The sequence below is a fragment of the Rhipicephalus microplus genome, chromosome 8 (assembly GCF_043290135.1).
Source record: "Rhipicephalus microplus isolate Deutch F79 chromosome 8, USDA_Rmic, whole genome shotgun sequence".
NCBI lineage: Eukaryota > Metazoa > Arthropoda > Arachnida > Ixodida > Ixodidae > Rhipicephalus > Rhipicephalus microplus.
Genome location: NC_134707.1, coordinates 1,316,892 through 1,338,702, shown reverse-complemented (window position 1 = coordinate 1,338,702; position 21,811 = coordinate 1,316,892). Strand labels below are relative to the sequence as shown.

Sequence of the window (21,811 nt, the reverse complement as noted above, 5' to 3'; positions counted from 1 at the left end):
CCCGCTTCCCTTCTCTGGGAATCCAGTTAGTTACCCTTAACGACCAGCGGTTATCCTGTCTACGTGCTACATGCCCGGCCCATGTCCATTTCTTCTTCTTGATTTCAGCTATGATATCCTTAACCCCCATTTGTTCCCTAATCCACTCTGCTCTCTTCTTGTCTCCTAAGGTTACACCTACCATTTTTCTTTCCCTTGCTCGCTGCGTCGTCCTCAATTTAAGCTGAACCCTCTTTGTAAGTCTCCAGGTTTCTGCTCCGTAGCTAAGTACCGGCAAGATACAGCTGTTATATACCTTCCTCTTAAGGGATAGTGGCAATTCACCTGTCATAATTTGAGATTGCTTGCCAAATGTGCTCCACCCCATTCTTATTCTTCTAGTTACTTCAATCTCGTGGTTCGGCTCCGCGGTTATTACCTGCCCTAAGTAGACATAGTCTTTTACAATTTGAAGTGCACAATTATCTATCTCGAAGCGCTGCTCCTTTCCGAGGTTGTTGTACATTACTTTCTTTTTCTGCAGGTTAATTTTAAGACCTACCTTTCTGTTCTCCTTGCCTAACTCCGTAATCATGAGTTGCAATTCGTCCCCTGAGTTACTCAGCATTGCAATGTCATCGGCGAAGCGCAGATTACTAAGGTACTCTCCATTAACTCTTATCCCTAACTGTTCCCATTCTAGGCTTCTGAAAACCTCCTGTAAGCACGCGGTAAATAGCATTGGGGAGATTGTGTCCCCCTGCCTTACACCCTTCTTGATTGGTATTCTGTTGCTTTCTTTATGAAGCACTATGGTAGCAGTTGATCCCCTGTAGATTTCTTCCAGGATGTTTATATATACTTCATCGACGCCCTGATTCCGCAGTGTCTGCATGATGGCTGATATTTCTACTGAATCAAACGCCTTCTCGTGATCTATGAAGGCTATGTATAGTGGTTGGTTGGTTATTAATGACAGCCTATTTGATAAGCTGCTGTTGCTTAAGTGCAAACAACACAACAACCTAATGTCTAACAGACAACGTGTCTAGAATGATTTGATGCTATTTTTTAATCCACCATGGGTAAGTACCAATAAAATGCAGCTGTTATATACCTTTCTCTTGGGGGACAGTGGTAGACAACTATTCATGACTTGAGAATGCTTGTTGAATGCGCTGCTCCCCATCTTTATTTTTCTAGTTATTTCGCTCTTGTGGTTTGGCTTCATGGTTACTAACTGTCCTAAGCAGACACATTTCTTTACAACCTCTAGTGTCTTGCCACCTATCTCAAAGTGCTGTTCACTGCCAAGACTGTTGCACGCTACTTTAGTTTTATGCATATTAAATATGAAGCATTTCTTAGCAAACTTCGGCGACATTGAGCCTATCTATCTATCTAGCCACATATGACTTTTAGCTCTCCTTGCCGTTTCGATAATGGTATCGATACCAAACTTGGTATGGCATAACATGGCTGTATGAAGAACATATTTGACAAGTCATGACATGAAAATCATTACATGTATGTCATGAATGTCATGATTTACATTTCATGGTCTTGCAGCTTTTGCGGTTGTTTCATTCACATGGCATGTTGCAAAACTGGTATGGTATGACATAATTGCATGGCGAACACAAGCGGCAGACCCTACCATGAAAATCATGACATGCGTGTCATGTAACAACATGGCTACATGCCACGCTCATGATGCGCTCGCGGCCGTTTCACTAGCTTCACATATGCCAAATTTGGTATTTCGTGACGCTAAAGGATGACAAAGGTATGTGACTGGTGCAAAATGATAATCATGACATGGGTGTCATGTGAGAACATGACTACATGGCACAGTCAAGGTGCCAATACATTTCGACGTGGCACGGTGTGCGTGCTCGCCGGCGTTCATTTCGTCACGTCACACCGGCGTTGCCATGCCAGGCACTTGTCCTGCCATATACTCACAGGTGCGCACCGTGCTGCGTTGTTTTGACGCATGCGCGTTTCAGCACATCCAGCGTCTCTCCGTCACGAAAAGTGGAAGATGCAGTGTTGTCTGGGTAACACATTGGCGCAAAATGCAGAATGTCGCATTTCACGCCGGTTGCCATCGGGCCACGCCGGCAGACGCTGGTCGCGCCTGGTGTCAGACTATAGATCGCTCGCGTTTTGCTAACATTGCGTCGATGTGCCCAGCGTGCGCGCGCGTCAACGCCTGCATGACTCTTATATCTTAACTGAATCAAATGTCTTCTAGTAATTTATGAAGTCTATGTATAGGGGTTGGTTGTATTTCATGTATTTCTCTATCACCTGATTGATAGCTTGGATATGGTTTATGGTTGAGGAGCCTGCACAAAATCCTGCTTGGTCCATTGGTTGATTGAACTTTAGTGTCGTCTTAATTCAATTAGCTATTAATTTTGTGGATAGCTTGTAGTCAATGGGCAGTAAGCTGATCAGCCTGTAATTTTTCTAGTTCTTGACATTCTCTTTCCTATGGATTATGTTGGCATTCTTCCAAGATTCTAGTACCATCCCCGTCAAAGACTCTTTATATACAGGGTGGCAAGTTTTTTAATGCAATCTCTCCACCATCCTTCAAAAGGCCTGATGTTACCTTATCTTTACCAGCGGTGTTGCCTCTTTGCATTTGCTCTAGGGCTTTCTTCGCTTCCCCTGTCATTACTGGTTGGATATCAGAATATTCTCCTCTTTCGGGCTATTACTGCATCTTACGATATCATCCTGGTTGTCTCGTCTATTGTACAAATCTCTGTAGAACTCCTCCATTACTTTAACTAGTAATAATAGTAACTGACACCTCTTTATAACAAAAGTGCGTCTTGCAAGAAAAAAGTTTGTTATAAAGATTATTCCCACTACTGTATTTATTGTAACACTTGTCAAGACGTTTATTGGCGGGCACTTACTTGGTGATCCGTGGCAGCAATAGTCAAGGCGGGGACTAACTCTCTGCACGAGCTGCTCTTCTTCGAAGAGGGCGGCCCTCTAGAAGGCGATGGAGAGGACAACCCAGTGTATAGTCACAAGGCTTCATTACAATTACTCCAGGTACAAAAAGGGAGCCGCCTGGTGGCCTAACAGCAGGTTACTATGAGCAAGTCATAGTAAGCCTTGAGGGGCTCCTTGTTGACAATGTTGTGCCCTCGACAGCGCATGTCGTAAGATGGTTCGATAGGTGATCAAGTAGTTTACAGGGAAAGTTCATTCGATGACACGGTAGGGGATTTCGTATTTCGGCAGTAGGTTTGAAGAGAGGCTGGCTGCCATGGTAGGGATCAAGAGCCAGACGAAGATCCAAGGAAGGAACGTAGGCAGTGCAGAAGTTCTGGCATCAGCGGGAATGCTCTTCTGGCGCTCTTCATCATGTGTAGTAAAAGTCTTTGCAAGCTCTCGACTCTCTTCGATAAGCGTGGCTGTGTCCGAAATAGGCGCACACTCGGATAGATTCAGCTTGTATGGAAGTATCGTGTTGATGGTGTGCGACGGGTGCCTTCCATAGAAAAAGAAGGAAGGTGAAAAATCAGTAGTGTTCAAAGGGGCGGTATGATAGATGTAGGCGATGAACGGCAGAATGGCATCCCAATTTTTGTGATCGGTAGTGACGTACATGGAGAGAATGTCGCCAACCATACAGTTCAAGCGTTCGGTGAGGCCAGTCGTCTGCAGGTTCTAAGCAGCAGTTTTTCGCTGAACAACCTTGCACTCTTTGAGAATGGCTTCAACGATTTTGGACAGGAAGACATGGCCTCGATCACTAAGCAGTCCTTGGAGTGGACCAGTATCTGGCCCGCTCCCCACGCACGCGCGCAAAAGCTCTTGCGAGACTCCGCGCGTGGCACCACAGTCAACGTCCGCTACCGGGTGAGGGGGCTAAACGTCACTCCACTCCCCCAGCGCAGCAGACAGCGGAGGAGTGGAGTTACAAGCTGCCACTCTAGCGTCGCCAGCGCGAAGTCGGCGACGGGAATGACAGCAGGTTGGTTCGTTCCGTACGCAAGCAGAGACAGTGAAGAGATCAGAGACGTGAGAAAACAAAACAAACTTTACTCTAGTGATATTGCAGCACACGGGATCCAATACAACACTTCAATACAACTAACAAAACACATCAACACTTGATACAACTAAAAATTACATATAAAACAATAAATCAAATTACGCGAGATAACTATTACAAACTACACAACTAACAACAATAGAACTACGGAGGAGAAAGTTCGAAGATATAAACAGATGAAGGCATACGTGTGATGACTGGCAGCGTTGCGTCCCCGACGATCGGATGCGAGAAGTCGAAGAGAGTTCTGGCACGACTGCGATGTCGGCGGTGTTGCAACGCTGGTGGCTCCGGGAGGCTAGTGCTTGCAGGTGACTTCGAGCAGGTTGAGCTAACTCGAGGCGAAGTCCCGATGTCTACGTTACAGACGTTAATATCGCGTCACAACTAGAGGAACGGCTAAGTTTAGGTGGCCAGCCAATACAGAGCCACACTAAAAACTTCTAGAAGAGATGCTTGTTGATCTGTTTCTACACCATCTTGGTCAGCGACTAGTCTGCCTAGCAGGGCAAAATCCTGCGCTTAAATCTCCCTCGTGTCTCCTCGCTCTCTTCCTTGGGGACAAGAGACCTCTACCTGGGTCCAATCATGCGCGTTTAATTGATGAAAACTCCGCCCCAAAAAATATGTTGACCCCACCCCTTTTTAATTGGGAGAGGGCCCTCAACTAGCGAGAGTGACAACCTGTCGGGTTGTTGTCATACGGCTTGGCCACCAGAGCGTTTCCCACGCTTTTCCCCGTGGGAACGGTCAACCGTTTGGCTCTCAGCCGGTGCGTCTCGTAGTCTAATCCTTGTTCGGGGTATACCGCGGCCTTCTACGACCTTGCAGACGCCGCCGCAGTTACAAAAGGGTCGACTGTCGGCGGCGACGTTCTAAGAAGAGCACCCCATTCTGCACTTCTCGGCTCCCTTTCATGCGCCGCCGTTCTCACGGTCAGTGGGGGAGTACGGCGCCCGTTAATTGCCGTGACGCGGTGTCGCCAAAAATGGCCGTCCGTGACATTGCCCCCCACTTTCAGAATGTTACTCATAACATTTGTTCACACGGAGGGGAATTTTTCGACAACAAGAAACAAAACACCACCAATAAGGGAGACATGAGGACTGTCCCTCTCATACACAACATAAATAGACAGAGTGCATCAAAGTAACCACAAAAGAAAAAACAAGCAATTGTTAGAGTACCAGCTTCAGTTACACGCAACAATATCAATGCGCCATACAAACAAGAAGAGGAAATAGCCGTGTACGGCAGCCATCAACACAGAATACACTGCACGAATGTATACTACGAAACAAAACGGAACAGGTGCGCTCCTTTACTGTAGGGCAATCTTTCAATGTGCATTACAACAAGTAAAACAACCAATGCACCAAGCAAAAAGAAAATAACTCAAAATACACTTCTTATGCAATGAAATACGCACATACAAACAAAAAACAACCGACGAAAGGAAAAAAAATAACATGCTCATAGACCGCAAGAACTGTATCCGGCTCAAGTAATCGGCTCCCAAGTTTTCGCTACCCTTAATATGTGTAATGGTGAACTGGTACTCTTGGAGTAGTAAACTCCATCGAAGTACTCGAGCGTTCAGCTGTTTCGCCTGTTGGATATAACTCAGAGGCTGGTGGTCTGTCTGAACACAAAAATGTACTCCATATAAGTACATGGAGAATTTCTGAATTCCCCATACCAACGCGAGACATTCGCGTTCGATGGTACTATAGGAAGCCTCCCGTAGAAGCAGCTTTCGGCTGGCATAAGCTGTGGGGTGGAGCTTGCCTTCGTGGGCCTGCATGAGCACGGCTCCGAGACTTGTGTCCGACGCGTCCGTTCGAAGTACGAATGGTTGGTGCAAATCTGGTAGCCGTAGTATCGGCTCCGTCGAGACATGTTGTTTGAGACTTCGAAAAGCCTCCTCGTGGGCTGCTGTCCATTTCACCGAGTTAGCTTCGCCCTTCCGAGTTAAATCTGTAAGGGGAGCGCTGACTTCTGCGTAATTCGGGATAAATTCCCGATAGTACCCGGTCAAACCGAGGAAGGCGCGCACTTGTCGCTTGGTTGAAGGACGTGGTGCAGCTTCGATCTTGTCGAGTGTTTTCCCCAGTGGTTGCAATCTTCCCCTGCCAACTCGGTGTCCCAAGAAGTCGATTTCTTCTACACCAAGTTCGCATTTACTGGGGCGCACTGTAAGCCCGGCCCTCTGTATGCGCTTAAAAAGCAGTCCCAGAGACCTCAGGTGCTCTTCCCATGTCTCGGTGGCTACCAGTACATCATCGTAGTAGTGGTCCACACCGGGTATACCTTCTGCAACCTTCCGCATCAACTTAGCAAATACAGCAGGCGCTGTCTTGATGCCGAATGGCATGAAGCGGAACTGATATAGGCCCGATGTCGTCGAGAAGGCCGTCTTCGCTTTGGACTCTTCGGTCAGCGGGATCTGCCAATAGCCCTTCACGAAGTCGAGCTTCGAGAAATACTTCTTCTTTCCCACTGCAGCAAACACCGCGTCAGTTCTTGTCATAGGTTCGGAGTCGGCCACCAGAACGTTGTTCAGGCGTCGAAAATTGATACACAGTCGATTTGTCCCGTAGGGTTTCTTTACCAAAATGACTGGCGAATTATAAGGGGACTCTGATTTCTCAATGATGCCGAGCTTCTCCATCTCTCGCACCTCTTTCTCTACACCTTCCCGCGTTGCAAAGGGAAGAGGGCATTGTTTCATGTGGACGGGGTTACTCGTGGTGAGTTTGAGGTTGCAGTGGACCCAGTCAGTTTTGCCCGGGACATCCGAGAAAATACGAGCGTGTTCCCTGACAATTCTTTGCAGCTGTCCGATCTGCTGAGCGTCCAGTTTGTCGGAGAGCTTCACGTCTTCTTCCCCTTCTACTTTCAGCCAGACAGGGGTTGGAATATTCTCGTCCTCGCTAGATTCCACAACACCAATTGTCACGTTGCACACCTTGGTGGAGGGGCTGTCCCTCTCCTCGTATCTTTCTAGTAAGTTGGTGTGGAAGATTTTTCTGCCGCCAGCCGTGTCTACGACGTAGTCAGCTTCACCTTTCTTTTCCCGGACTTCAAAAGGGCCCTTCCATTGCAGCAGCAGCTTGTTCGTGTCGGTTGGAAGTAAAATCAGTACCTTGTCTCCGGGGTTGAAACTCCGCTCCTTCGCCTTTCGATTGTACAGCTTTGTGTACCGTGCTCCGGCTTTTTCCAACTCCTCGTGTGCCAGGCGGCACGTTTCCCCCAAACGGTTCCGAAGGTCGAAGACATGCTGGTACGTCGTCTTAGCTTCTTCAGTCAAGTCGGCGTTCGTCCACAGCTCCTTCAGTATCGCCAAGGGTCCCCTCACATGGCGGCCGTAGAGAAGCTCGAAGGGTGAAAACCCTATACTGGCCTGCGGAACCTCCCTATATGCAAAAAGGAGAGGTGCCAGGTAGCGGTCCCAATCTCTCGGTTTTTCGGTGCACATGCGCTTAAACATTAATTTTAAGGTGCCATTGAATTTTTTCACCAAGCCATTCGCCATGGGGTGATATGGGGTGGTGTGGAGCTGGCGCACGGAAAGGAGCCGCGCTACTTCCTTCATCAGGTCCGATGTGAAGTTCGTGCCACGGTCGCTCAGTACCTCGCGGGGGACGCCAAATCGGGAGAACATCTCGACCACGGCTTCAGCCACTCGCTCAGTTTCGATACTCGGGAGCGCCACTGCGTCTGGATACCGGGTGGCATAATCCATCAAAGTCAAAATGTATCGGTTCCCATGCTTTGAGGGCGGGTGAATTGGTCCCACTATATCGATCGCCACTCGCTTGAACGGGGTGTCGATTATAAGTGCCCTCTCCAGTGGAACATGTGGTACACGGCCCTTTGGTACGGTGCGCTGACAAATGTCACATGAGGCGACGGACCTTTTTACGTCAGCTGTGATGCCTGGCCAAAAGAACTCCTCCGAGATCCGGTCCTTGGTTTTCTGCGTGCGCAAGTGTCCTGCCATTATACCATCGTGTGCCGTTTTAAGCACAGCTTCTCGGTGGCAGCGCGGAACGACTAATTGGCGTACAAGCCGTCCCTTGGCCTCTGTGTACTGTCGGTATAGCAGTCCCTGTTCTTGTTTGTACTCGATGATTCCCTTCTCATTTTGGCATGTTTGCTTCCTGCCGATCTTCTCAAAACACTGTTTGAGTGTCGCATCTCCCCTCTGCTCGCAGCCATAGTTGTCTCCTGACAATCCCGCCGTGGTCCCAGGCGTACGAAGCTTGGCAAATTTTCCCGGCTGTGCATGCGCTTGGGAACGGGTTATAGCTGCTGCCACAGGCTCTTCCCTTAAATCCTTTGTCACGACTGGTTTTTCAGTCTGCTTTTTGGGATCATTAGGAGGTCTTACGCCCTCGATATTGCCCAGAATGAGGTCATACAGTGGATCTTGCAGGCATAGTGCTGTCAGATTGCCAGTAAAGTAGGGGGTGTCAACCTCAATCCGTGCTTCGGGCAGCATCCTCACTGTTCCGTCAACCAAGTAGACGAGTCTGCTTGTACCTGTCAGCTCGTCTTCCTTCACCAACTTCCTCCGCACGATTACTGTGTTGCACCCCGTATCCCGCAACACTGATATGTCTGTGCCTCGGAGGGTCCCCGTGGCCACTGGTAGGTTCTCGGCTAGATTTTTCGGCGGTGTCACCCTTACGGCGTTGACGACGGGGACTTTTTCGTCATTCCTAAGCTCGACATACCCGTCGCATATGGGATCCTCACGCGTTTCCCTTGGTGCGTAGAGGCAGGATGCCTGGAGTGAGTTATTTGCTCCTGACCGGCAGTTGTTTGCCCTATGTCCTTTTTTCCCACACTTGAAGCAGATAATGGCTACATTAGCGGCAGGTCTGTTGCGACACAAGTGCGGTGGGTGATTCCCACGATTGCAAATATAGCACTGTGGTAGTGGTGAGTGGCTGTTGCCTCCTTTTTCGTATTTCCCCTTTTCGTCCGTTATGGGACCATCTTTGTTTGTTTTCGCTAGGCTTGCTCCACCCTGAGCTTCCAAAAACTGGTCTGCCAGCTCAAGCATGTCTTCCAGGGATTCCGCCCTCCTTTCTTTCAAATATAATGCCAGGTTCGAACCACATCCATGCAAAAACCTCTCTCTAATCAATAATGCTCGGAGGGACTCGAATTCTGTCTCAGTTTTGGACAGCTCAACCCATCTATCGAAGTAATGTCTTAAGCGGGCCGCGTACTGTGTTGCTGTTTCACCCCCTACTGGCCTTTCCTTATTAAACTTGTCTCGGAACCCATCCGCTGTGAAGCGAAAGCGCTCCAGGAGGGCGGTTTTAACCTTGGTGTAGTCCGCTGCATCTGCAGGCGGTAGCCTGCCATAAACACTTAGCGCCTCTCCTGTAAGACATGTCGAAAGCGCCGTCACCCATTGGCTTTCAGGCCACTTTTGCCCTCTGGCGATGCTCTCAAACCGGCGTATAAACGCATCTAAGTCGTCCCTTCCTTCGTCAAAGGTGACGAGCAGTCTACCTGCGTGTATTCTTAAACTCGGCTCCTCCCCGGCATCGCCGTGCTCACTGCTGGATCTGCTCACACTGCTACTCTCATTGAGGCGAATCTTTAATTGCAGTAACTGCACTTCCCGTTCTCCGGCTTCCCTAGCCGCTTTCCTTGCCGCTTCTAGTTCTTTCTCCCTTTCAACGCGTTCTCTCTCCTTTTCTTGGCGCTCTCTTTCCTTTTCTTCGCGTTCTCTCTCCTTTTCTTCGCGTTCTCTCTCCCTTTCCTTTTCCTCCCGGGCCAGTGCCCGCTCTTCTCTGGCTAACGCCTGCGCCTGTTGCTCCTTAACCCATTGTCTCAGCTCGGCGCCCTCGAGGCCTAACTGTTTACCGTGTGCGATCCACTTATCAAAATCCATACACTCCATACTGCAAATTGTCACTATAATGCCCCTATAAAACCAGCGTAATCTTATGCAGGATGCAACCGCTTCAACTGTGCGGCTCTATCACCACCCTGTCCGCACGGTTCTCGTTCACCTCTCACTGTCTTACTCTTGTACGGAACGTCCTGTCTCGCGGATGCCAGTTTTGTCACAAGCTGCCACTCTAGCGTCGCCAGCGCGAAGTCGGCGACGGGAATGACAGCAGGTTGGTTCGTTCCGTACGCAAGCAGAGACAGTGAAGAGATCAGAGACGTGAGAAAACAAAACAAACTTTACTCTAGTGATATTGCAGCACACGGGATCTAATACAACACTTCAATACAACTAACAAAACACATCAACACTTGATACAACTAAAAATTACATATAAAACAATAAATCAGATTACGCGAGATAACTATTACAAACTACACAACTAACAACAATAGAACTACGGAGGAGAAAGTTCGAAGATATAAACAGATGAAGGCATACGTGTGATGACCGGCAGCGTTGCGTCCCCGACGATCGGATGCGAGAAGTCGAAGAGAGTTCTGGCACGACTGCGATGTCGGCGGTGTTGCAACGCTGGTGGCTTCGGGAGGCTAGTGCTTGCAGGTGACTTCGAGCAGGTTGAGCTAACTCGAGGCGAAGTCCCGATGTCTACGTTGCAGACGTTAATATCGCGTCACAACTAGACGAACGGCTAAGTTTAGGTGGCCAGCCGATACAGAGCCACACTAAAAACTTCTAGAAGAGATGCTTGTTGATCTGTTTCTACACCATCTTGGTCAGCGACTAGTCTGCCTAGCAGGGCAAAATCCTGCGCTTAAATCCCCCTTGTGTCTCCTCGCTCTTTTCCTTGGGGACAAGAGACCTCTACCTGGGTCCAATCATGCGCGTTTAATTGATGAAAACTCCGCCCCAAAAAATATGTTGACCCCACCCCTTTTTAATTGGGAGAGGGCCCTCAACTAGCGAGAGTGACAACCTGTCGGGTTGTTGTCATACGGCTTGGCCACCAGAGCGTTTCCCACGCTTTTCCCCGTGGGAACGGTCAACCGTTTGGCTCTCAGCCGGTGAGTCTCGTAGTCTAATCCTTGTTCGGGGTATACCGTGGCCTTCTACGACCTTGCAGATGCCCCCGCAGTTACAAAAGGGTCGACTGTCGGCGGCGACGTTCTAAGAAGAGCACCCCATTCTGCACTTCTCGGCTCCCTTTCATGCGCCGCCGTTCTCACGGTCAGTGGGGGAGTACGGGGCCCGTTAATTGCCGTGACGCGGTGTCGCCAAAAATGGCCGTCCGTGACAAGGGGAGAGGTGTCGGGACATGAGAACGGCAGAAAAGGCGGCAAAGCCCGCACAAAGGCAGCGGGCTAGCCTCCCACAGAGCAAGGTAGAGGTTACAGACCTGCCGGCGACAGGTGCACTGAAGTTTAGCGGTGCTGACAATATATGCTGGAGCAAACAAATTTTTGTACGTAGTGGTACATCTCTTGCCAGAAGTACCGTTGGTGAATGCAGTGGTAAGTCTTCGATACCCCGTAGTGTGCACCTTGCGAATCGGAGTGAAACGACTTTCATATGTCAGGGCACAGGCTGCGGGGCATGATTAGTAGCCACTGAAGGCTGTCACCGTTGTAATTGCGTCGATGGATCAGCTCGTCACGAATGGCAGCATGGTGGGCTTGGCGACGCAACACACGAGTGGATGGTGTTGTTGATGGATCAGTCAGCAAGTCTATCAGTGAGGCAATCTATTGATTATTGTGCTGTTCAGAAGTGCTGGTATGAATGTCAATGAAAGAAACGGCAAGGTGAGAGGCTCAGCTATGGGCATTGTTGTCAAGTGAAGGAGAGCACGACAGAGCGTCGACGTCAGCATGCTGGCATCCGCTGCAGTGCACGCTGATGTCGAAGTCTTGCATGTGAAGTGCCCAACAGGCGGGACGGCCTGAGGGATCCTTCAGTGACGACATGAAATGGGCGACTATACAAATAAGGTCAGAATTTTGTAAGGGCCCAGATGATTGCCAGACATTCTTTCTCTGTGATGGTGTAATTGGTCTCGGCTTTTATAAGCGTACAGCTTGCATATGCCATGACATATTCTGGGAACTGTGGTTTGCACTGCGCAAGAACAGTGCTGAGGCCAACACCACTGGTGTCTGTTTGTACCTGCATAGGGGCCATAGGGTCGTAGTGGCATAGCATGGGAGGCGACATCAACAAACGACAAAGCACTGGGAAAGCGTCGTTGCACTGTGACGACCACGAATGGGGAGGCCCGTTACTGCCAAGGGGCTTCGTCAGTGATGATATGATAGTCACAAAGTTTTGAATGACGCGCTGAAAGTAGGAACACAGTCTCACGAAACTACACTGTCCTTTGTCGAATGTCAACTTGGGGAACTCAGTCATGGCCCGAAGCTTCGCTTGATAAGAGAGAATTCCATTCTTGGACACGACGTAGCCGAGTATTGTCAGCTGCTGTGCTGGAAATTAGCACTTCTTTAGGTTCAGTTGCAAACCAGTGTCACTCAAACACGTCAAAGCATTCCGCAGGCATTGAAGATGCATTGAAAAGTCCGAAGAGGAAATTATGACGTTGTCGAGGTAGCACAAGCACGTGAGCTACTTCAGGTTTCGCAGGACGTTATTCGTGGTGCACTTAAAGGTGGCAAGCGCATTACACAGCCCAAGTGGCATGGCGTTGAATTCGTACAAGCCATCGGGCGTGACAAAGGCGGTCTTCAGTCGAGCATGTTCAGCCATAGGTACTTGCAAATACATGAGTGGGATTCAAGAGATGAAAATAATTCGCTCTTTGCAGGCTGTCAATTGCGTCGTCTATTTGCCGTAGTATATACAGATACGCTCTTACGAGTGATCTTGTTGAGGCGCCGGTAGTCCACAAAGAACTACACAGAACTGTCCTTCTTCACAACGGGAACGACAGGAGACGCTGAGACGCCTGGGGGCTGTTAAAGGGTGGAATAACATGACAACGAAGCATGTCGTCGACTTGCTCAACTACACTACGTTCTGTGGGAGATAAGTGATATGGATGTACAGTGGTCATTGGTCGCCTGTGTCGATACGGTGTGTAACGGTGATATGTGGCCTAGGCAAGGTTGAGCAACATCAAAAGAGCGAAATTCCTCCAAAAGGCGCAGAAACTGGGAACATTAGACTGGTGTAAGGTTTTCGGGAATGGAGGAACGACATATATCATCGGATGATGAAGCAGATGTAAAACAGCACTGAGCATACTGGAACTTGGGCAATGCAAACACCGTCTAGAAGCAAGTCTATCACGTTTGACAGGCTTCTCTGAGGGCTTTCGCAGTTTGACACCATCGTAGATCTTGCGTCGTGGATTGTGATGACTAGTTTTCCTTGTCGCCAATGAACGAACATGGCGGCATCGGCGACAATAAGTTACATCGTGAAGCAGGATGTCGTGCGAGGCAGGACATCGGGGATATAGGCTTCGGTTAGTCATAATACGGGTGTCTCGATAGGCTGGGAAAGTTGGATGTTACTGGAGGCTGGTGCAGGGGGTCGATTGCAATAGCGTTAGACGTGACCGGCGCAACCGCAGGCAAAGCAGATAGGGCGGTTCACAAAAGTGCGCCATTAGTTCATGAGTCCCATTCATGCTGCAGAACGCGATGGGCGAAGCGGCTGATAATATGACTGCTGGGCGGCAGTCGGGGCACATGGATGTTACGCAGGTTTTAGAGTTGCGAATGTTTGCCTGGGAGAAGCTATTTTCAAAACATCACAATAAATGTAACTTTATAACCCACGAGAAAAAAGAAAAATTGAATAATATACAAGCAAGCAATAGAAATAGTTAAGGTTAAGGTCAGTTCAGGACAACACTAGTACGACCGGCATCAAGAAACTAAAAATTTTGTTGAACATTCCAAAGGGAAAAAGAACAGTCGTTGCGGACACTGAGTCAGCGGCAAAGGCGCTTGTAGGGCAGACAAGGAGACAGGTAGGCTGAGACATCGCTGGCATAGCAGGTGGGTGATCCTCTTGCCCACGTATGGAGGCTGGCAGCAGGAACCACGAGCTACTGTTTCCAGAAACCCTTCGACGCTGTCGGGCCCTTCGTACTCGCCCCCGAAAGTCGACAGCACGGACCCTGGCAACAGCGTCGTGTTGGTCTCTCACTCCCTCGAGTCTCACTTGGCAACCGGGGCGGTGAAATCGGCTTGCCACAGAGGTTCGGCTGCCCTGATCAGCTGCGTGCATGTAGGTAACGCCTCATCCCTACGATCGCCTGGTTCTAAGGGCATCGACAAACAGACGCTGTCGGATCCTTTGTGCTTGGACACGAAACTCGATGGTGCAGACCCTGACATCAGCGTCTCTTCTTCACGCTGTCCAAGTCTGTCTCTCAGCATTATAGCTCATCGTCGTTCTCTTTCTCTCCTCAGCTGCTGTGCCATCTTATAATTGGACGTTGTTGTTCTTGTCATTTTCTCCTCTACCGCTGCCGTGTCGCCTCTCAATCGGTCGTGGCTCTTTTTTTCCAGTCATCTGTTGACACATTTTTAGTTTGGCTATTCTGCCAATCCACATCCCTATCTACTGACAATAGCACCTCCGGCTGCGTGCTTTCTGGTTTGATGAGTGCATGTATATACTCTGCCTACTTCATCGAAGGTACCACATCTGCCCCCTAACCGAGAAAAACCTTGCTTTACGAGTCAGTCATCCTGGCATTCAGGCATGCTTGGAACACCTGTCATCTCCAACTGGCGACAGATGCTGCACTCACAAGCTTGTTCAGCCATGCGTTCCATGTTTATCGTACCTGGTCGATCATGAATCTCTGCATTTACTGTGGCCTGACCTCCCGCTTGTTTTGTCAGGACATTCTGAAGCTCAAGCCTCAATTGTTCAATTTCCCTTTCATGAGCTCTTTACGCCTGGAGGTTTCTCTCTTGAACGCAAGCCACCCTCGTTCTTCGGCTTTCTTACGCCTCCTGGCCTGTACGAGCTCCAAACAATTGCAAAGCCTCTTTTCATCCGCGCGGGAATCCTTAATCGCCTGTATCAAATGTGACTTCCTACGTATCATCGCCACCTCAGAACTAAATCCCTTTTTTTTTAACCTGTTCAAAAAACCATGGTCACCCCATGCACACTTCATTGCTCAAGCTGCTGTAAAGGTTGATTTGATTGATTTCATTGATTTGTGGGGTTTAACGTCCCAAAATCATGATATGATTATGAGAGACGCTGTAGTGGAGGGCTTTGGAAATTTCGACCATCTGGGGTTCTTTAACGTGCACCCAAATCTGAGCACACAGGCCTACAACTTTTCTGCCTCCATCGGAAACGCAACTGTCGCAGCCGGAATTCGATCCCGTGACCTGCCAGTCAGCAGTCGAGTACCTTAGCCACTAGACCATCGCGGCGGCGCAAGCTGCTGTAAAGGTACCTCTAATAAGTACTAGCCTTCACGAAGCAGCGACCATCAGCATTTTTGGATAAACATCACCTTCTATCCAAAACACCTGATAAAACCTTTACGGAAAGCAAGCACTCACCAGCATCGGTACTAGGAAAGATCACCTCCGAATCCAATAGAATCCCACCGCTACCAACCAGTTGATGTGACCGAGGAGCGCAGCACAGGCATTGACCTAGGCGTCGAAAAGGAAGAACTCTTGCGAGCCTTGTTGCTCACACAAAGAACACACGATTTATTTGCGTATTTACACGGGTAAAGCACACTAAGTGTCGAGACACGCCTTTACACAAGACACGACTGGCCGTAATGAAGGCCACAGAGAGAGGACCCGACGCACACGCGACGCTTCTTTTATATCCCTCGGTTCGTGCACGCACTTCTTGTCAAATGCTGACTGCGTGCCCAGTGACGTCGATGCGCATTGCCTGCAGTGCACACATACACCGCTCGCGTTCCTGCGGGTCGCGAACCGCATTTGGATGGTACGTCGATGAGCGTCTTTTGCGGGCCGGATCCTTGTATTGCCAGTCATAACAGCCTGTTAAACTACAGGAGTCTCGCTTTTCGCCAGAAAAGTCTGAACCAAGTGTGAGGAATGTGCAGGAGCATTGCCGTGATGCATGTGCCAGTTTCCAGTTGACCACAACTCGGGTCTCTCGCACCGCACATCACGTAGGCGACAGAGGACATCCTTGTAGTACTTTTTGGTGGTTGTTTGACCCAGTGGTGCGTATTCGTCGTGTACTACGCCACAGGAGTCAAAGAAATCACTCAGCATCACTTTGACGTTGCTGCACACTTGGTGGGCCTTCTTTGGTGTTGGTGACATGGAATGCTTCCACTGTGGCGACTGCGATTTGGTTTCCGGGTCGTATCTGTACACTCAAGACTCTTCACCAGTGATAATGGTGTTCATGAAGTTAGGGTCACTGCTTGTGAAACCCAGCATGTCCTGTGAGACTTCAACACGAAGTTGCTTTTGCTCCACAATTTCGCCATAACTTTCTTCATGACAAAACCTTCAGTCATAATGGAATGTGCAGAGAAAGTGCTGATGCCCACATCATCCGCAGTTTCTCAGATAGTCACACCATGGTCCCACATCACCACATTGTTCACTTTGGCAATAACCTGGTCATTTTCACATGTTGATGGCCAACAGGAGCGTGGCTCGCTCTCCACCGATGTGCGGCCGTCTTTAAACCGGTTGTACCACTCCTTAATCTATATGCGGCTCATAGTGTCATAACCAAAAGCCCTCTTGATCTTTCCAATGGTTTCCACAAGGCTGTCACCCAGTTTCTGGCAAAATTCGATGCAGTAGCGCTGCTCCAGTTGCTCCGTCATTTTGCTTGCAATGAAAAAACCGACGAGAGCACTGCGCACTACCTTACTCAAATGCTACGTTTCAGCGACTGACGCTCTCCGCAGGCGGGAAAAAAATTCACTCATGCACACGAAAAATAAGGTTGGATACTTTTCTAACAGACATCGTAAATGTGCATGTTCCTAGGAACACCATCATGCTCTTGTGCAGCCGCTCAAAAAAAGCAAATTTTTTTGCTGACAATGCTATGGAAGCCTCACTAATGCACCTATCTTCCAATTGTCAAGTATTACGCGCTTTTATAATAAATGACATCGTTTCAATTCTACTTCTTGCGGTTATGATGTACTCTTCGAAAATACATTCACAATCTCTGCAACAAATGGCTAACCAAGCATCTGTCTGGTTTTTAACGTTATTCGTCTGTTTGTCCAGCCAGTAGTTAATGCAATGACCTGATTGCCCTACATATTAGCACTTGAAATTTAAAGGTATGCAGTACACAATGCGTTCGTGGCATGCAACAAACTTGGTGCAATATTGCTTACTATAACACTTCTCTGCTTTTCTTATAAGTCATTTTGCTTAGCTTAGCCAGTTTATAGGGGGTGGAGAATAACTTTAATATAGGACTGTTCGGTTACCTTGTTTAAATAAGTTGTGCCAAATTTTGTGAATTTGTCAGGATGACTTTCCACAGGTGCTTTTTTAACAATAACAGTATGTTTTTCTTACAATAACAATAACAATAATTTCTGAAAATCATTGAAACTTTATGTATCTTTTTTTTTTAAACTTTCTGATCAATTTGCAATGAAGATCTTGTCAGAATATACTTAAATGCTTTCCTAATCTTCTAAACCTAAAACTGAAAAACTGTCTGAATGATCACTAAGAAAAAGAAAATAAACTGGAAAGTCTCTTTTATGGCACGTGAAATATGGGGACAATATTTGTTTTCTTAATTTTTAAATGTAAGAACCTGTTGTAAAGCTACAGGTTGATGTTGCTGCCATGTGGAATTAGTGTGCCAATTTTCTTGGTTGTACTGTTTTCTTCTTCTGAGAAAAGCTAATTTAATTTGACATATTAGAAAAACTAAGGGCTGAGCTGATTGGTATGTATTGTGAAGACTTAAGAAAAACGCCAATGTTCGGGTGTGCGGGCAGGCAGAGCGAGGTAGAAGAGAAAGACTAAGCAAATTAGAATAACTGGCTCATGGCAAGGTTGCTGTCTCTGGCTTGTTCCTTTACAGTATTCATTCTAAAAGTCTTTTCAGGTTAGTTTTGCATCCCAGTATAAAATTTGATACCTAAAAACTAAATAGTACAAGAGGTACAGGACCTTAATCAGACAAAGTGCAAGTCAGAAGCCCTTTTATTAACCCTGCAAAATTTCAGGACACTATTCGGTAAGGTTCTTGTGATATAAAGCTGAAATCAAGATCACCCATTTACTCTACCTCACCTCTTAAAGGTACATAAGAGGCAGATTACAATTTATGTCAGAGTGAAAGGTCATTGTTTAGGAATGTCTAAAATTTCAATAGTATCAATAGCAGTGTTGTAATAATAGAGAAATTAAGGTAAATGTACGACACCGTATGCTACCGGTGACATAAAAGTTCCTGACAAATGATACCAGTGACGTCAAAGTCCCCGACTACAATTATTCACTGCTAATCTAACACGCAGCTGCAAAAAGAGAACCTTCTATGCATTATAACACGTCATAACTGCTTCAGACGCGAATTATGATCTACAGTCTGCAAATGTGTATGACATGATTCTAAGGCACTCAGTATTACATTCCAACAACAAAACAATGAAAGAATGTTTTCTTTTAAGCGAGTTTCAATAATTAATGTCTATTAGCCTACAATTAGATGTCTGATTATCGCTTAATTGGTCAGTATCAGTTTTTGCTTAAAAAGAATGAAACATTAAATCCAGGTGCAAGCACAGTCTGTATTTTGGTTGTATTCATTTCATGCAACGAAAAAAATAAATACTCTTGACGTAGGTCCTAGAACACGGCACGTCAACTGGTCGGCGAACATGGTAGTGTCGCCAGCATAGTGATCCTCTGCGGCATGACCAGTATTTTTCCACTCAGAAATCTGCATAAATGTGCACAACGCGTTTCAAGCCACTTGAATAAACACACGGTGCGTGACATGCCTCTAAGTTTGATGTGTGCAACTGTACACACAGTCGCTGAAGCATAAAATGGTGTTTGTCTGTTGCTGTTTAACTTATATAAAAAAGAACTGCCTGGTGTTATTATGAAAAATGGTGCGAGTGATTCAAAATTTTCATTTTCGCCTGGTTAGGCTAGATAGGTGGTGCAATTTAGTGGGGCCCACTTGAAGCAAGCTAGCAGAAAGACGCACTAGGCCCGGTCACGGGCTTAACGACTAAAGATGGTCCATGCATGAACATTACAATAGTGTACTACACGCAGGGTAATCATTAACTCTGAGTGTTTCGTGGATGTTCAGGCAATTATGTGGGGAATCGTGTGCAACCACTACGGAACACCATTTGCCAGCCATTGCACGCAGGCTACAACGAACTGGTTTTTGCACGCCGAACCAAGGCAACGTATGATAAGCAACACTTGATCGTTGAGTGTTGAACCGCAGATGATGTGGTGGTACTTCGGGTTTGTCACTTCTGTCGGTTTTATGTAAATGTTGGCACACACAATGTTGTCAGTAATTGTGGAAAGCCGGTAGGGAGGGTAGGGGTCAATTTATTAAGTTAACTTTTAAAGAATTCGCAGATCTCTTCAGGCTGTAATGGGGCACAAATGATAGAAACGTGCCAAGGAACGCACCCAGCGAATTTTATTGAGATCTATTGACCTTGAAAAATTGCTGGAGTTGGCCTTTATTGATGAGAGGACTGATTATTTATTAGAGTAAAAATGCGTATAATTATTCAGAGCAATTCAAATGGAATTAAAGCTTCAAATAATGGCACCTAAATGAGTGTTAGTGTTGTGTAGCCTTGCAAAGTGCACTTTCACAGGTGTGTGGCTTTCTATATGAAAATGTTTGTGTTAAAGGTGTGCATGGGCTCCGGGTAGCCCGAAAACAAGAGCCTGGCCTGGCCCACCGGCCGATCTCGGATAGATCAACACCTTGTCATCTCGGGCTTGGCAACTTTTTTTTTCTATTCTGTCGCTTGGGTTGGCCTGAATCAAGCCCAAAACATAGACATTGTGCTGGTATTGTTTTCCCCCACATAGTGCCTTCTTTGCGACTGCCATGTTTTATTTGTTTAATGGTTTGCTTTGATATGTGTATTAAAATGCTCGCACATTGTTGTAAAACAGTCTCTTCATTGTATACAGAGTAAACGATCATAATGGTGGGCCGGAACGAGTTGGGCCTTGGCTTTCGTTTTTGTATGTGGAGCAGCAGCACTTCTTCGTCAGGTACTGGTGGGCCTTCGACGCAGTCAGCGGGCCTTCCATGCAGTGCTCGCGCTCAGAAATGGGGCCCGTTCACAGCTCTAATTTGTGCTTACCCTGAACAATCCTCGCAGATGGTAAAGAACCTCGCCAAGCAAGTGCAAGAGCTTCAAAAGCAAGTAGACATAGTGAAATCACAAAGCATCACAGCTAAAGAAGCAGCAGTTCAGCAACTTAGAATGCAACTTCACAATGAAAAAAAGGAGGTGGGTGGCTGATGTTTTGCTATTTGATGTGGCTTAATAAACGTATAATTCAAACATTCTATTATGTAGTAAATCAGCACTACATAAGGCTGCAGGTGGAGGCAGGCAAAACATGTTATCAAGTTGTCATTTGTTCAAGTTTAGCTCAAAGCTACCAGGAAATCAATCTGTAATTATTAGTTACGAAAGTGTGGTATGTGAACAGAATTCAACCTGGTAGGCAATTCATTGGTGCGGAGGTTCGAAGTTAGGAATTTGTTGTGTACTGCAGGCCTGACCCAGCAATATTAGGCGCAAGACACCTTAGGGTTTTGCCGTACCGCGGTGGTCTAGTGGCAAAAGTACTCAGCTGCTGACCCGCAGGTCGCGGGATCGAATCCCAGCTGGGGCGGTGGCATTTTTGATGGAGGCGAAAATGCTGTAGGCCTGCGTGCTCAGATTTGGTTGCGTGTTAAAATTTCGAAATTTCTAGAGCCCTCCACTACAGTGTCTCTCATAATCACATGGCGGTTTCGGGACGTTAAACACCGCATATGAAATCAACCTAAGGGTCTTAGCTTGTCATCGTTTGTTTTCACGGTGTGTCATCTATTCACGATCTGTCATACTCCCACTACTTGCTACTAGCCCACTAAAAATGAAGAAAGCAACAGTTAACCCCTACAGATGGTCGACTTCTTTCCTCCTTGAATTTCTGCGTGTGTGACTTTCAGCTTGCTCGTCAGTACTAGAGAAAACGTTCTAAGAGCACCTGACAGAGGGATGACCGCCATTGTAGCTTAGTGGTAGAGCATTGGATGCATTATTTAAATGTCGCAGGTTCAGATCCTGCGGGTGTCAAGTTATCTTTTCGCCTACCTTTCTTTCTTCTTAGCTACATTTTAATCCTAATAACATCCCGTTACTTCTCTTGGCATCATTGTCTGTTAGTTCTCATCAATATTGTGTCTAACAAAGAAAACGAGCCCATAAGTGTACACCTGTTTTCTTCATTCATAGCAAGGGTCTTGTTCTGGCATACTTGATGCCTTCAGGTGATATGGAAAGGATTATTGGTCAGCATCCAGCTCGTAACATAAGATCAGGTGATGCCAAAAGCAAAAAGAGCATTCCACACTCACCGCAGGGGCAACAGGCGGTGCTGACTGATGCTCCCATGTTTAAGTGCACATATATACCGTATAATGTGGAATATAGGTCGAGACAGAATATAGGTCGACCCCCTTCCCTTGACCGGCAAAAAAAGAAAAGCCCGGGATTTTTCACTCATTCACTTTATTCAGTCCTCCGAGCTTTTGGAGCTCTCTTCCAAGGACGACTGCTT

At 47.3% G+C, this 21,811-nt stretch overlaps 1 protein-coding gene across 5 annotated transcripts in view; it reads left to right on the top strand.

Annotated features, from left to right (window-relative positions):
* Sec10 (Exocyst complex component Sec10) overlaps positions 1–21,811 on the top strand; it is a 408,207-nt gene that overhangs the window by 335,043 nt on the left and 51,353 nt on the right. For 2 of the 5 annotated variants that reach the window (XM_075870759.1, XM_075870758.1), the window contains exon 20: positions 20,356–20,487. The exons of 2 other annotated variants lie outside the window; for them this stretch is intronic. In XM_075870759.1, the coding sequence (XP_075726874.1) occupies positions 20,356–20,487 (132 nt within the window). Of the gene's footprint in view, positions 1–20,355; positions 20,488–21,811 lie in introns of those variants that run through there. One more of the 5 variants, XM_075870761.1, reaches the window with a different exon arrangement.